This window comes from Canis lupus, chromosome 21, assembly GCF_048164855.1.
Source record: "Canis lupus baileyi chromosome 21, mCanLup2.hap1, whole genome shotgun sequence".
NCBI lineage: Eukaryota > Metazoa > Chordata > Mammalia > Carnivora > Canidae > Canis > Canis lupus.
In genome coordinates, this window is record NC_132858.1 from 54676330 (window position 1) to 54692283 (window position 15954).

Here is a 15954-nt window from a genome sequence, read left to right on the forward strand (position 1 = left end):
GACCCTCCCCTATGGTCCTCTTTCCTGACCATGACCCTTCTCCCCTGTCTTCTTTCCTGGACATGACCCTTCCCCCTCCAGGATTCTCTTTCCATGTTATCCTACTGATAATAGTTGACCTTTAAACTGAGTGTTTCTAAATGTTTTCATGTCTTTTTTATGTTAATTCACAAAGCCCTGTGAGGCATATAAGAACAGAACTAAGGCTTAGAGAGGTCCAGAAATGTCACCCTGGTGACAGCATTAACATGTGGCTGTGTGCTGAACCCCTCCAGTTGGGCCCTGAGCCCAGGGCACCTCCACTCTTACACCGAGCTAAATAGCTATCTGTCTCCCTGCACATACAGGGTGGCCTGTGTTTGCCTGTCATCTATACTGGACAGCCAGCTCTTACAGGAAAGGGCCACCTTGCTCCTCCCAGTGTCCCTCAAAGCCCCTGGCACAGGTAAAGATCCTGCAGTGAGAACAGTGATTGTGGCTGCGCCCCCTCTTCCCCAGGCACATTCAAGGTAGCCTGGGTGGGGAGTATTATGAGCTCTGGGAGCATCTGCAGCTCAGTGAGGTTGCTCAGGCAGCAGGTGAACGGGCTATGTGGGGAGCCCGCAGCCACGCTGGGCCCACGTTCACAGCCCTGCACCCACAAACCCGGCCACCTCCTGAGGCACATGGCTGTCCACAGGCAGATCTCGTGGGCACCCAGGATGCTGTAAGACCACTCTAGGAAAAGCTGCCAGGAGAGGAAGACTCCTTGCGTGTCAGAAGGCCTATTCGAGAAAAACCCAAAGTATTTAAGAAGTGCTAAGCCTGCTGATATTTGCTTTCTTTCTTTTTTTTTTTTTTTTAAATGAGATAGTGTCTCTCTCCTGCTCTCAACTAAGGACCATCTGAGTCTAAGACACCCGCGTAGTTGAGTTTTTTTTTTTAAGAGACAGCAAACGTTTGACTCTTACCAACAAATTTCTGAGGCATAGAGCTCTTACGTTTGGCGACGTTACTTGCTATTCTGTCCAGCACGAGGGATCTCTCTGATCCTATCTTGCACAGATCTTCTCCCATCTCACTGTGATTAGCTTCTTCTTTAATGACTAAAGTCAAAGACAGTTAGAGAGGCCAGTTTAGAAACGCTTACATGAAGGAATCGGGTCGCATCCCGCATTCAATGTGACATTAGTACAGTGCCTACGGGAGCCGGCCCTTCCTGGGGCTCATTTCTAACCTCCCTGGCAGCTGGGCCGGGCGGTTGGACATGGCCCCCAGCTGCCTGCCCATGACACCTGCGTACCACACCTTGTATCCCATGGCTGGAGAAGCAAGCACCACCCCTGTCACCAGAAGATGGATGTGCCAAAGCCTTCGTGTCCCTGTGATGTGTCCCCTTAATGTCTCAAGGGCTCTGTGATCCGCTACTTCCATGGGTCCTGACATCAGGCTGTCAGAGCCGGAAATGACCTAAGGACCTGACACCATGCGCGGGCACAGTGAAGGGAGATGCAGAAACGCTACAGCACATCCTGGAAACACACAGGGAGAGGCCAGAGCTCCTGATCCCCACACACGCGGCAAACTCGGCAAAATCGACACCCGCAAACTGCAGAACAGCTAGACACTAACGGGCTAAGTGCGCTGGAGGGAGCACTTCCAGCCAATCTGTATTTCTCTACGTTATCATTCTTTCCATGATGGGAGAGACAACTTTGTATCCTGCAGAGTCCATCCATGTTCTGGTTTTTACAGTTGGGTGTCTGGAAAGAGAACCCTCTAATGTCCCTGCAACATCCTCACACATGAGGAGCTGAAAATGTCAATGAATTGCACCCCAACTAGCTAGTCAGTCCTTCCAGCACGATTTCCAAGTGGTCCACCTCAATGCCATTGCCATATGCCTCCTCCTCCTGTCTCAGATACGACCCGCTGACTTATCACAGGACCTAGAGGTTTGGCCACTCCTATCCTTGCTTTTTGTCTATCCTTCAAAGAGCAGCACACTAGCTACATATGAAGATGGCACTAGATGTTATCCTTTTTTGAAAATGCCAATTCTCGCCTCTGTTCTTCCAGCTACCCTTCACAGTGTTCCAGCACGATTCACAGACACATCTTATGTTGGAAGCCCAGCCTTGATTTGGGAAACACAAGCCTGTAGTGTCAGGCCCTCCACTTCCATCTCCGAACTTCGTTTTCCAGCCCCTGTATGGTGTGGCAGCTGTCCTCATTATGCCCCGTGCATTGCCTGCTAAGATGATTTCCAAGTGTTTTAGGTTTTTGCTGCTATCATGATGGATGATCCAGGTACATCGTGCCTGGAAGACCCATACTTTGCAAGTAGTTGTGGCAACGCTCTTTATCATGAAGGCCATGTTGGAAACACGTATTTCAAATTGGTTACTGTCATTGCTATACACAATTTTTAACATTGGAAATGTGTGTTTGCTACTCAATGAGCAAAGATAACAGCCTATATCCTGATTTATATGAAGGGTGCACATTAGCTCCATGCAGCCCAATTCCAGGGGTTGTACCTTTGACCTGTTGAGCTCATATGCTTCCTCACTTGTCCCTCCTTCTCTGCCCAGGGCACCTGCAGCATTTCAGGTGGGGTTACGTCCCCACCAGGCCACAGGGCCTCCTGAGACTGGAGATGCTCAGAGTCATTACAATGAGGGACAATGGAGTCCAAAGCTCCCAGAGCAGTGGCTATCCTGCCTTTGATGCATTTCCCTCTAAAAGCTTAAAACACAATGTGTGTGCCTGATTGATCATCTTCTACACACTCGAGAGAAACTTTTTCTATAAAGGAAATTACGACAGAGGGCTAAAAAGACTTTAGCTAAATGAAGTTAAATTCAGAAAAATTAAACTTTCCCACATCCTAGCTAAGCTAAGCTTTGTTTTTAACCTCATCCCAAAGAATGGCCCCATCCTAAGGGGACTAAAGAGGGGAGAAGCTGGCTGGGTGTCCATCTGAGCATCATGGGGGTGGTCTCAGATGCCATGAGAAGGGAGGATGGGGAATGAGAAGGCACAGGTTGAAGCAGCCCTATCACAGCAGAGCCAAGTGACTGAGGCCACACTCCCGCCCCCACCAGCAGCCCGCTGCCTTCCCTCTGAATCCCAGGTGTCAGCTTGTAGGACTTCCACTGAGGCGCTTTAATGGGTTCCCTCTACACCCTGAGTTCTTTCCCTGCACACACGGAGCCTTCTTTATCTCCTGAGCTCAGGAACATAAGGACACATCATTGAGGTATTCTGAATAATCTGATCACCCAAGGGAAAGATGAGCATTTCGACAGAAAGTTGATTCTGGTGCTGGGGTAATACATATATCACGGCATATAAGCTCACTGACATAGCCAGCCTACAGGGGAGACAGCTGGGTGACTGACACTGCATGTTCACGTGAGTGCGTCATGCGCGTCTACGCTCCCTGCTCTTTCCTTTCTCCGCGGTAGGAATGATCACTCCTACTTGAGAATCCAGGGTCGCGGTCACAAACAGATTTGGAGATACAACTTGGTGCCACCAATGGAAAGCAAATGGTGTTTTGAAAAAGGTTAGCCTCAGTTGATCTATTCATACGTTTCTTATGTCTTCAAAAGTTAGGGAGGCGCCCCTTTTATACCACCGCCATCCCTCTGAGTAAATTCAGTCTGCTGCAAATTCAGCCATCTGTTTACATCCTTCACTTTACATTATTTAAGATTGGAGTCAAATGCTACCTTGCGATGGGTTGCCGCGAGCATCAAGGCTCATAAGAAAAAAAGCAGCCTTTCCTCAAAATCTGTGACAGCTGCAATCCTCTGGACTGTCAGGGTTTTCCAAGGAGCTCACCTGTTCCAGGCAGGTGCCAAAACAGATGAATGAAAACCCAGCCTGAAAGCTTTTACTCGATCAACTCCATGCAAAAATAGTTTTTCAAACAAGATTTCACATCTTATTTTGATTACGCCAGACTTAAAAAAAAATTACCAAAAACCAAGAAATCCCCCTCCAAAGTTTGAGGGGGCTGCTGATATCTTAGATGCTTCCCCAGCTTTCAAGGGGGAGGGGTTCGAGGTCAGGCTCTCTCTGGTGAGATGAGGGCTTCAAAAGTCGGGAAACACGGCATGCTTCGGGTGAAACTGCCATGTTAGTGGCCAAAAAAAAGTCTGTCTGGGCGGTGGTGGCATGCACGCCTGCATTCTGCACCCAGAGCTGTGTGCCCGGGGCTCTTCTTCACCACGTGCTGGGGAGGGAGAGCCAGCGCTTACCTGGGTACATCGTGCCTGGAAGACCCATGCTTTGCAAGTAGTTGTGGCAACGCTCTTTATGTTCCTCTAAAGAGCTTCGCTGTTTATAGCTTCGGCCACAATATCCACATTTGTGAGGTTTACCAACTGCAGAAAACACAATTGAGTTCAAGACCCCAATTAAATATTGGCCTTATGTGTAATGGGAATTCATGCAATACAATTATTATCAAAAAGGAAAAAAAAAAGAAAAAAAAACCAAAACCTTCTACTCTTAAGAGCTTAAAGAGCTTAAAGCCTTACAGACTCAGTCAAAATTGCTAAATTTAAAAATGTTAATGCCCAGGGTTTTCTTTGACTATACCAAGAACTCCTGTGAGTCTTGTTCCATCTGAATTTGCCCATAGTCTCAACTACCAAATTCTCTTGGCCTCATCATTTCTTTAACTGGAGGAAATGGGCCACTACAGTGTGATGAGGTGGGCGCCTAACAACTGGGTAGAGATGGGAAGAAGGTCCCTGGGTTGACTGGATGAGACACAGATTCACCTCTAAAGTCAGACTCTGGCCCACATCTACACTGTGGGACAGATCTAAATGCAGCTGAAGTGGATTAAATTCCAGGATACTGAACTGGATAATTTGAAGTTTCTAAGAAACAACAGTGGATAAATATACCTCAATGAAATGAGCATTTATTTCCAAAATGTATTTCCTTATTCTAGCTTAGAAAAAGCTCTGTGTTCTCCCTGAAACCCATGGTTCCTCCATCGGCTCTGCCCAACAGAACTTACTATGAAGATGGAAGAGTTCTCCATCTGTGCTGCCCATTGCGACAGCCATCGTGTTGTTCAATGGTGGCTACCGGCCCTATGTGTCACCGGACACTCAAAGAGTCACTGCGGACTGAAATTTTGATTTTGTTTAAGTTCAACTGATTAAACTTACAATTCAAATACCACATATGGCTGGTGGCAACCGTATGAAGCAGTGCAGTTCTAATGTGATGAGTTTAGTTCATCTTGAACTTTATTGATCAGTATTTTAGGGAAAGAAGACCAGCACAAATAAATCCATATCATGCCTAAGCTCAAAGACTTTAATACACAGCAATTTAAGAGATGAAATAAGTATCTTTATTTATAGGAGGAATATAAATTTCCATCCTAAGACCAGAATCTTCTCTTACTTCCTTCTTATGTTAGATTTCAGAGATTTGAACGTATTGTATAAAAATCAATACCATCCAAATAGGAATGCTTGGTAAAAGGGTTTGACCAAAGCTTGTACTGGCTCAATCTCTTTCTTAGGTGACCAGAAGCAATGGTTTAAAAAGACTAAGGCAAAAAGCAAAATTTGACTTCTGGGATATTTAACCGAGGAGGAAAGGGATGGATCTTTATCCATAGAAAGCGCTGTATCACTCACATCAGGGAAGTGAACATTGAAACACATAATATTGCCTAAAATTGTACATTTTATTGAGTAATACCTTCAGAAATTAATAGAAATTAATAGAATATAGATGTCCCTTCCTAGAAAAGCTATAACTTCAGCAAATTCATGTATATATGGGCAGAGAGTCTGAATAGGCTTCTAACTCTGGAACGTAAGAAATATGTTTACAGTAAGAAACCGAATTAAAGTATACCCTGAAGCATGGCCCAATATTCTGAAGGAAAGAAAGTCTCTAGCTTGGCTCACAAGTCCCAAAGCAAGCAGTGAGGAGGGAAGGGAGATGCCGTCCCTACGCTGCCAGGCCCCCCGAGCCCTCCTGTTGTCAGTGTGGGGCACATTCTATGCTTACGTCACCACTAACGTGTTGGTCTTTGGAACCTCGGGCCACCACCAGTTGCCAGGGGAAGCTACGAGGTTGATGATGATTTTAGTGGAATCGGGGAGTGGCCCCCTTTGGTTATTTTCTTTTTTTTTTTTCTTCCCCCTTTGGGTATTTTCGAAGAGTCGTGTGTCAGCGGCACTCTCAGCTGCCAGGATCTGCGGCAGCCCTGGGTCAATGGAATGGTGTTATCTACTTGCTCATCGGGGGATCTGAAACAGAAACAAGCTGCCCAGAGTCTACCCCTCAAGTCACTGGCCAAGCCTGGAGCAGGATACCGTCACGCCTTGAAGGAAATAGGCAGGCAGGGAGCTGGAATGACCAAAAATACTGCATTAGCTGCTCCAAGCTTCACTGTAGGTATGAGGGCAAAGAGAGAGGCGTGGCATCCCTTTGAGTTTTAAGGACTGGCACGCAGGAGAGATTTCTGTTGCAAATTGGAGTAACTGGGGATGATGGTGATGTGCTTGGTGCCACCTAGGCCTGAGTCTTTATGTTTTCCACCTACATGGAGTGGGGCTTCCTGCCCACCCCGAGGCAGTGCTGTTGGCAACTATGCTCATGTCCCCCTGACCTGCATGAAGGTTATACGAGAAGTTCCTTTGTCCTGGATCAGGCTCTGCAAACCACCCGTGCAATGGTCACCTGCGAAGCTCAGCATCTAGTTCCCCGTACACCTTCACTTCTAGGGGCGACACACTTGCTCCTCATTATTGACACACGTAAACACTGAAAAAGGCTCATTGTCAACTTCCCACTTTGGGGGGGCCATCTGTTCAACCTGTCCCCTCCGGCAAAGCCCTCCCCAGCCTTCAGCATGTGCCACGTCCCAGGTTGGGGGGGGAGGTTGGGAGGCACCGGCCCCACTGTCACCCCGCCGCTGACTTGCAGGAGCAGGTCCACAGCTTGGGACAGCTCCTTTCTTGGGAGATGTTAAGCAGCTCACCCACATCATCACAGTGCTCTAATTAAAGAGCACTTTGGGAACCTCCTCTGTGTTGACGACTGGGAAGGGGATGAGCATGGAGAGGAGATGGCTTGGCTGCACCCGGGAAGGCTGCAAGCACCCTCCCAGCTCTTGGCGAGCTCTTACAGGTACCGCTCCAGGAGAAAGACTACGCTTGCCACAACTCCGGCTAAGGCGCGTACCCCACCCCCTTCTAGGGTCCTGTACGGAATTACGCCTGTGGGTGGAACCTCTCTGAAGGTAAACCTTCGACACTCACCTTTCCGTGTGGACTCAAGCCTCTCCATCTACGGGGAGTCCCTCCTGAGGCCTCCCTGGAGGCTGACGGTCCCCTCCCTGCACACCCACGTCCCCTCAGACTCTTGTGTCACCACACCGGTGACACGTTGGTGCTCTACTTCCTTCCGGGCCCCTGGGCGCTCGGTACCTGCTCCGTGACCGAGGGACAGGCCACCAGTCCCTGGCCATGAACTACACTAACCATATCGGGGAGGTGACAGCCCGATTCCAGGCACGTATTCCCCAGGGATGCGGCGCCCCGCTTCCTTCCGGGGGGAAGAGTGTGGTTTTGGGGATGTCGGGAGGGAGCTGGTCGGAGCCTCCTCCTCCCCAACAGGGCCCTGCTCCGGAGAAGTTACTGACCACCCCACGGTCTGGATGACGAGATCTGGGAGGGCCGGGGTGAGGTATCCCCGCTAGGCGGAGCGGCCGCGCTTTGCTCCTCTGGCCTGGAAGACCGTGGGGCCCCTTGATAGAATTGCAAAGAAGATTCCTCAGGAGGCAGGCGGTGGGACCTGATCAAAGATGGGCGGATGCTTCGCACGCTGGGGTGCCTGGGGACGGGTCAGGCGCTGGGGTTGCCGTGCTCAGAGACTCTGGGCTGTTTGGGATGCGTCTGCTACAATGCAGCCCCTCGGCTGAGGCCTCACCGGCCAGTGGTACAGGTCAGGCTCAGGCCCAGATGGGGAGCTGAGCCTCTGGGGGATGGGCGGGTGTCCCCAGTCGGGACAGACGTCCGAGGCCCCGCTCACCGGACCTCTCAGCCTTGGGATGGCGACCACCCCGGGTTCCTTGGCGTAAAGCAGGAATGCATGGGGCTCAACCACCAACCTCAAGAAGGGGACCAGAGGACTGTCTGGGGGTGGGTAGCTGGCCAAACCCCGTGCACGAGCCCTGCTCCCCTGATGCCCCGGGCATAGGAGGCCTCCTTGGAAACAGCCTCCATAAAGTGGGACGTGTGCATGGGCATGTTGTCCTTCTGGGTCCTGGGCTCCACAGGGGTCACAGCTCGGTCCCGGGGGGCACTGCTCCCGCGCTCCTGGGGCTGGGCCCCCATGGTGGTGGTGGTGGTGGTGGTGGCAGTGGGGGGGTGCTCCCACGCATGTGCACACCCACAAGACCCGGGGGCTGGGGGCAGCCTGGCACCTGCGCCCGAGGACCTACCGGAGTGCGTCCTCAGGTGGCCGGTGAGGGCGTCCCGCCGGCGGCACGCGTAGTTGCAGAGGTGGCACTTGAAGGGCTTCTCCCCGGAGTGCAGCTTGATGTGCCGGAGCAGGTTGCCCTTCTGCGTGAAGGAGGCGCCGCACTGGTTGCACTGGAAGGGCCGCTCCCCTGGGAGGAGGACAGGGCAGCGGTGAGGCCGGGCCTGGGCGCGGGGGCCTGGGTGCCCACGGGGCCCGCAGGCTCCCACCGGCTGCAGGTTTGATGGAACACGGCGCTTTCAGACTCAACCTGCCAGCTCCGTAACGCTTCGCTGCTTGGGTCAATTTGATCTGAAAATCTAATTTTTTCCCCCTAAATCAGAATGGCACATCACAATGCAAATTCAAACTCATTTAAATAAAGTGACTGCAACATTTTGTGATGAAGAGCCAGTCTTCCTGATCAGCAGTTTTGGAATAAACCAATATCCAATTTTGCGTGTTGTGGCATTTGGTGGGGTTTTTAATGTGGCTTTTTTCAAAGGGTCTTTAAAATATGCCACTGAAGCAGCAAAATAAAAAGGAAACTCATTAAAAATGCATTTCAGGATCACAAGTTCATTTCAGCGTTACATTCTTATATTTAAATGAAAGGCACTTCATTATAACAGTTATAATAACTTCTTTTCATTTACATTTTTCCTGTATTTTGCCTTTCAATTTCTTCTCCATTACCTGTCTGTCCCTACGCAGGCAAATCAGGAAGGAGACAGAGAGAGTGTGAGGCTCAGAGAGAGAGAGGGAGGAAGACTGAATAAAATGAGAAGTTAAGGAACTGTGAAGGATGCTCCACATGGTCCACGGAGAGGCCCGGGTCCCCGGGGGCAGGGCGTCCGAGCCTCCGCGCACCCAGGCCTCTGCTTCCTCGTCTCCTCTCAATCCCGGAGCCACTGAGCTGCCGATGGCTGACACCCCCAGAGCAGCTGTGTGTTCAGTGCAAATAGCCTACGGGATGCGACCCAGTGGTTATTAGGGATTCTTTGAGGGGCGTCGGGGGTGGAGCGGCGGCTGGGACAGCGAGGAACCCAGGCTGCGCGTGGCAGCGCCGTCCCCACGGGCTCGGATCCCACAAAGGGATGGACACGCAGGCATCTGCGGGAAAGGGACGCGCCACTGAGCACGCTGGGTCTCGGGCTCCCCGTCAGCCACCGTCTCACTTGGGCCTCGTGTGGGAAGAGCATGACGCTTGCCAGCTTTAAGCACACACTCAAGCTCTTTGGAAAACAACAGGTGCTCGCTTTCTTTCTTTCTTTTTCTTTTTCTCTCTCTTTCTCTCTCTCTTTTTTTTTTTTAGAAGAGCTCTATGTGCCCACGGTATCTGCTGTTGAGACACCATGAAAACACACACACACATACACATACACACATACTTCCTGGTAATGGGTTTTTCTTAGGAAGAAAGAATGTGTGAAAATGTATATTTAACGATTTTCCCGATTGCTTCATGTGGTTTTGGTGGATGAGGTGGCACTTGCCAGACGCAAGCAGTAGAAGCGCGTCGGGTGCCGTTAAAACCAACACTGGCTTAAATGGAAAAGTTTACACTGGCCCCTGGGTGTCGTGGTTGTCCTCGCTCCTATTGTTCAGTGGGCCCAACAGGTGTGCGGCCCTAAAATCTGAAACTACTTTAAAATGAAATTTAATTAGAGGCCCGCGGGAGGGATCCCGGCACCTCGGTGTCTTGACGAATCTGCATTCTGGGTTGGACTTGGCTGCGCAAGGAGTTGGCTCCGTGGGAAGGTGACAGCAAAGCTAATGAGCTGGAACTGAATCCCTGGGTCGCAGGTCAGTACTGGATCAGGAGAGTCAAAGAGCTCGCGGCCGGGCGGCCCCCAGGAACCTCCAGCAGAGACAGATCATCATCTGTTAGAAACACTTCTAGGCCTCTGTCACACTCGTGCGTGGATGTGCATATTTTAGCTCCAAGTAGATGCAAGGGAAAGAGAAGTAACTGGTCCCCGGGCGCAGGGATCCCGACAGAGAGGACCTGCGGCTGGATGTTGCGGGGCAGGCAGCCGGGAGAGCTGATGCCCCACAAAATGCACCTAGTGAGGGACACGGATGACCCAAAGCCAGCTCAGTTGGCTGGGTGAGGTCTGCCCTCCTATGCTGACGAGGTGCTGCAGATCTGCAGGCTGGGGCAGGGGGACAGGTCGGACCGCGCCGTGGAGGCCGGGTTGTCCCTGAGCTGCAGCGGACCCGGGGGAAGGAGTGGGAAGGCCGTGCGCCCCTCCAGCAGGACAGGGCGGGAAGGAAGGAAAGGCAGCCGTTGCTTGCACAGTGAAATCTGTCTCTAGTTTGAGTCAAGTGTCCTCGTGCCCCTGGCTGTGCCTGGCGTCTCACTCCTGCCGGCAAGCTTTGCTGGCATCCATCGCTGACTGCCTGCGCCGGCAGAAGGTGTGACACGAGGACGCGGAGGCTGCCGAGGCCAGTGAGCCCCGAAGGGACAACCCGGGGCTCAGCTCTAGGCGGCTTCCCTCGCTGGGCTAGATCCCGGGCTAAGGGATGCCGGGCGATCCGTGGCTGCGCTTCTTATACCCGGCGGGACGCAGACGTTATCATCACTGACTCAAAATTGAGGTTTTACTCTCGGGGACCGTATGGATGTGCCCCTTGAGGGCCTCTCTGCAGGCACGTCGAAGCCCCTCTAACTCCAGTGGGAAGAAAACGAACAGGGCTTCACGATGCCTCCATCAGAAAATTTAGGAGGGTCTATCAGAAGGTAGGTCACAAAATGCATCCCTGAGCTGGGGATGAGCGCGGGCCCGCTGCAGCCAGACCCGGAACAGACTGTCCTTGGACGCTGGTCCTGGACCCTGTGCCTTCCTGCCCTACAGAGGAGCCCGCACACAGTTACCACCATTCAGACACTGTTGTTGTCGACCGTTCAAAGTCCCATCCTCCAGGTCGACACCGTGGCACATTTGCAGGCGGGGTTCCCCCGGCCCGGCCTGCCTCCTACCCCGTCGCCTGTGAGGCTCACACCAGCCCCGAAGTGGTGGCTGGCGGGGAAGGCAGTGCTATCACACTTGAGTTTAAAAAAAAAAAAAAGAAGAAGAAGAAGAAGGAAAGAAAGAAAGAAACTGAGCAGCAGAGCTGGGGATGGAAGTTCAGCGAGCAGTGCCCACAGCCCCTGCCCAGGTGGGGAGACTGGCCCTGGGAGCTGGAGGGTGTCCCGAGGGAACCCCGGGGGGCCTCTGGTTTGAGGAGCACCGCTCTCAAAACACTGGAAACTTGGTAAGGTCGGGGTGGGAGTGACAGTCAGCAGAGCGTGGCTTTTCTAGCATATTCCACTTACATCCCAAGGAAATAGGACCCGTCCTGGCATCGTCTACTCGCGGAGACCTCGCTTGGCCGATGTGCTCCTGGATCCCCCTGCAACCCTCCCCAGTCGTGCAAAGGGGAGCACAGCCTGAAGACCATCCACCCGTTTGCAGGGCTTTGCTTTTTTTTTTTTTTTTTTTTTAATAAAAGCCAGGCCGGGAACCATAAACCTGACGGTCTGCGTGTCCCTATTCCCGGAATGTACTTGTCCTGTGAGTGAAGGAATCAGTATGATGCTGTGTGCCTGGCTCTTGGCCGCTGGTTGTGGGGAGAAGTGGGCCGCAAACAGCCGGTGCTGCTCTGCATATCTGTCCTTGGCAGGTTTATTCATTAAATGCAATTATTCTTTTTATCGGGGCAGGCAGTCATTATATTTTGGCAATTTACCATGCCAGAATTTGATTCATTTATCAAATATTTATTTAAGCGAATTTTCACAGTATAGGCAGGCTTTACATGAATTAGCAGGAAAGTAATTCGCTTGTGAGCTCTAGTGCTCCGTCAGGGATGTATTAACGCGGGGCCCAGCGGATTCTGTTAAGCATCTATCAGCAGGTAACTTACCTTCGCTTTAATTTCCGAGTCATTACCAAAGGGGAGAGCCCGACTACCCTCCTACCCTCACGCCAGCTTTACTTAGGGCTTGAGGTGAGGGCTCTAGTGCACGGGATAATCTGAGGATGAAGGGGGCCCAATAGGAAAAGCAAAGTCTGCTTAATTGGAGAAGTTACATCTTTGTCGAAGACGCGCATTGACTTAAACAGACCTGGGGCCTCTCCAGGCGCGTCGCTCGCACACGGCAGGCATCACGTTGGAGGCCGCCCTGATTCAGATGCGGGGGGGCGGGGGGAGAAAAAAAATCACAGCTCCAGGGAGAGAGACCTGTGTGTGCTGACAAGCCAGTGGTTTTCCTCAATGATTTTTCTGAATTCCTGCTAAATTTCTGACGGTCGTGAATTTGTTTGGCCCGGGGGGCGGAGGGGAGGGTGGGAATCACTCAAGGCTGCGATTTCCAGGTCTCCTTCCTGTTCCCCTAAGTCATCTTATGACCCTGCTATGCCTCCAGAGCCAATAAGCATGTCACCTGTCTCGTTTTGTTTCTCCTCTGCCCCCTGTGGAGGGCGGCGGCAGGTGCTGGCTCCAGGACGGCCCCCCAGTCCCCCAGCGCCAGCCCCTGGCGGCCAAGCCTTGGGTTTCTGCCTTTCGTGTTTCACCCTGCAGTGACCACTAGGGGAGGTGACTCTGTCGTGCAGAGTCAAGTTCCTCTGCCGTTGAGGACGCTCCTGCATACGGTTAAGGACGCTATGTGGCCCTCTGATACCTCGAAGGCCGTCTGGGGCCATCCGAGAGGACTCCCCGGTCTTGGCGGGAGAGCGGGGGCTGGTGGCTGGCTGCGCCCGGGCACCTGGGGGGCGACCCCGGGGTGAGGGCACCTGGTGAGCCGGGGCACGGTCGGGGCCTCATGCTGTCCTCCTTCCTTCCTGTCTGGACACGGAATACCGCCTTCTCTGATGCTTCCAGAGCCTCCGACAGACAGACAGAGGCCCTGCTGGGAAATTCCGTCCCCGTCTGCGACGGAAACCGGCGGCAGCCGCAGTCGCTCCAAGGCTGGCCTGGGGACAACTGCCCCCAGCTCCGCGGAACGCTGCGCCCGCCGCCTTCCGGTGCCCGCTCACGCTGCTGAAACCCCAGCTCTGTGACCCCAGTTTTCCGAAAGGCACATTTCACTCATGGATTCCCGGGGGACCCCCCGGAGGAGGCGCCTTCCACGGCTCGCTCTCTGTTAGGTCTGTGTGGTCGTGGGGCAGCGGGGAGCCGCGTGGCACGGGCCCTCGGCGGGCCCCGGGGAGGCTCTTAGCGCCCCCGGCCTCCCGCTCTAGGGCGTCGGCTCGGCGCGGGTTGAGAAGGTCCCCCCCCCGGCCGCTGGTCCAGGAGAACAGACCGGGAGCCGGCGCCGAGAGACAGAGCGCGTCCTCCGGCTACACCCGCGGACCCCTCCAGGCCACCAAGGGAGGAACTGCACCAGGCCTTACCAGTGTGGCTTCTCTTGTGGACCATGAGCACATTGGGGCCGATGCAAATTATCCCACAGACATCACACTTTAGTTTGCCGTTAGGAAGTCGAATGCCTCCAGCTCCCGACAAAGCTCTGCCGCCTTGGCCACCGTGGGAGCCATTCATTTTCTCTCCCGCAGCATCAAGCACTCGTAAATCCTCCGCACATTCTTCCCCATTCAGCTCACAGGCACGCGCATTCTCTTCATCACTCTGAGCCTCTACTTTAACATTACTGGCTGAAAGACACAATACAGGTGCCACTCAGTGTCATCGCAAAAAAAACAACAAAACAGAACAAAACAGCCCAGCAGCAAAAAGACAGCGCGTCAAAGCAGAGGAGGTTCCCGGGGACCGCAGCCCGGGCTGGGGCGGGGATCCCGCGGGCTCCGGGGGCAGGTGCCAGGGAGCCGGGCGGGCCCGCAGGTAAGTGCTGACTTCACAAGCTGCCTCCCGCCGCGGGCAACACCCCAAGTGGTCGTCAAGCCTGAGAAACGTCCCCCTCCCGGAGGTGGCTGTTGCCCGCGGCCCGGGTTAACGCACTCTGGGGCAAAGCTCTGCGGGCACCAGCTCCCAATTCCGGCCACCGATGCCCCAAGGACTTCCGCAGGACTTCCGTGTGCTGTCTGGCTCACAGTCACGCTCCCGTTTTTAGCCCCCGGGGCCACACGCCCTGTGCCCCGGGGCAGAGCTGCGACATCTTACGTGGCTTTGTGGAAGGGCGTGTGGAGGTAACCGACCTGGCCAGCTCGTTGGAGTGGGGGCAGCCCCAGCCGGGGGGGCCGAGGGCTGGTACTCAGGAGCACTCGGGTCCCCGGCTCAGTCTGCGTTCCTGTCCCTTTAAGTCACATCGAGGGCAGTTATCTCTGCCATTCACATATTTTTGTAGGTAAAGCAAATCAGAGACACTGCGTGTGCATCCTTCAGAAGCACAGCCCGGGGGTGCACCGATGGGTCCCACACTATCATACGGAGGAGAGACTGCAGCGACCCCGAAAGCCATCGCCCCCATCACGGTCTCCATAGATTAAGGGGGCGGGCAGGTAAATTTTGCCAAGTGCAAGAAACAGTGACATGCTCGGCAATGGTGACTGCGGAATCTCACATCGACATTTTGAACCAGTGGGTCCCCAGGCTTGGTCCTCGAACCTGCAGCATCAGCATCAACTGAGAACTTGCAGGAGGGCCAATTCTCCGGTGTGCCCCCGACAGGCTGGACTAGAGGCCACGGGGGGCGCCCAGCACTCTGTGTTTTCACGAGCCCTCCGGGGGATTCGGATGCACAGTCACGTCTGAGACCACGGTTTTAAACAATCTGCCCCGTTAGTGACACTCCAGGTTCATTCTGTCCAGCCCTTTGATCATGGGTGGACAGCCCAGAATCTGCAGTGGGTGCTCGTGGCCGGGGGGGTCGGCTGCACTCCTTCCATGCGCTGAGATCTCAGGGGGCAGGTCACCCACTTCCCCTGTGCCTCGGTTTTCACGTCCGTTAAGGGGGCACTGGCCCGCCAGGGGTGCGGTGAGGACTCGGTGATAAACCCAGGAGCACGGGGACTGGACGGGGCAGGTGGGAGCACATTCCCTACAGAGCCGTCCATGGAGCCCCCCCACCCAAGTGATGTCTGCGACATGGACCCTGTGCCAGGCACACCGCACTTGACTCGCTTTCAGGTGGAAGCACATTCCCTAGGGTCTCATTATCGCTGGGCTCGGTGCTAGAATGGTCTGGAAGCATGAAAGTCAAGTTTCCACGACTCCTGAACTCCTTCACCTGGGATCATGTCTAATCATCCAGCTGCTCCCCCGACCCCCGCCTGAGATTGGGGCATTCTAGGCCTGACCACTGGTGTGGCGGGTGTATCAGCCCGTGTGCTGTGACCAAGCTCTAAGCCTGTGCTCCTGTGGCTGGAGAAGTGCGGGGACATAGAGGGAACTGACCCTCGCTTTCTCAAAAGTACACGTGCCAGAACCAGGGCTCCCGGTGCCAAGGAAGACGGATATTGCTGTGACCCGGTGGCCTGCTCTGCAGCATGTGGTGCTGGCGACTGGGTGGGCCCTTCCCGG

At 53.7% G+C, this 15954-nt stretch overlaps 1 protein-coding gene across 15 annotated transcripts in view; it reads right to left on the reverse strand.

The window, feature by feature from the left end:
- The window catches only part of IKZF1 (IKAROS family zinc finger 1), a 91630-nt gene that overhangs the window by 12144 nt on the left and 63532 nt on the right, over positions 1 to 15954 (reverse strand). For 4 of the 15 annotated variants that reach the window (XM_072791733.1, XM_072791726.1, XM_072791732.1 and 1 more), the window contains 4 exons: positions 13869 to 14129; positions 8474 to 8641; positions 4248 to 4373; positions 951 to 1085 (listed from right to left, as the gene is read on the reverse strand). In XM_072791733.1, the coding sequence (XP_072647834.1) occupies positions 951 to 1085; positions 4248 to 4373; positions 8474 to 8641; positions 13869 to 14129 (690 nt within the window). The remainder of the gene's footprint in view (positions 1 to 950; positions 1086 to 4247; positions 4374 to 8473; positions 8642 to 13868; positions 14130 to 15954) is intronic. The other 11 variants (XM_072791739.1, XM_072791734.1, XM_072791740.1 and 8 more) reach the window with 9 other exon arrangements.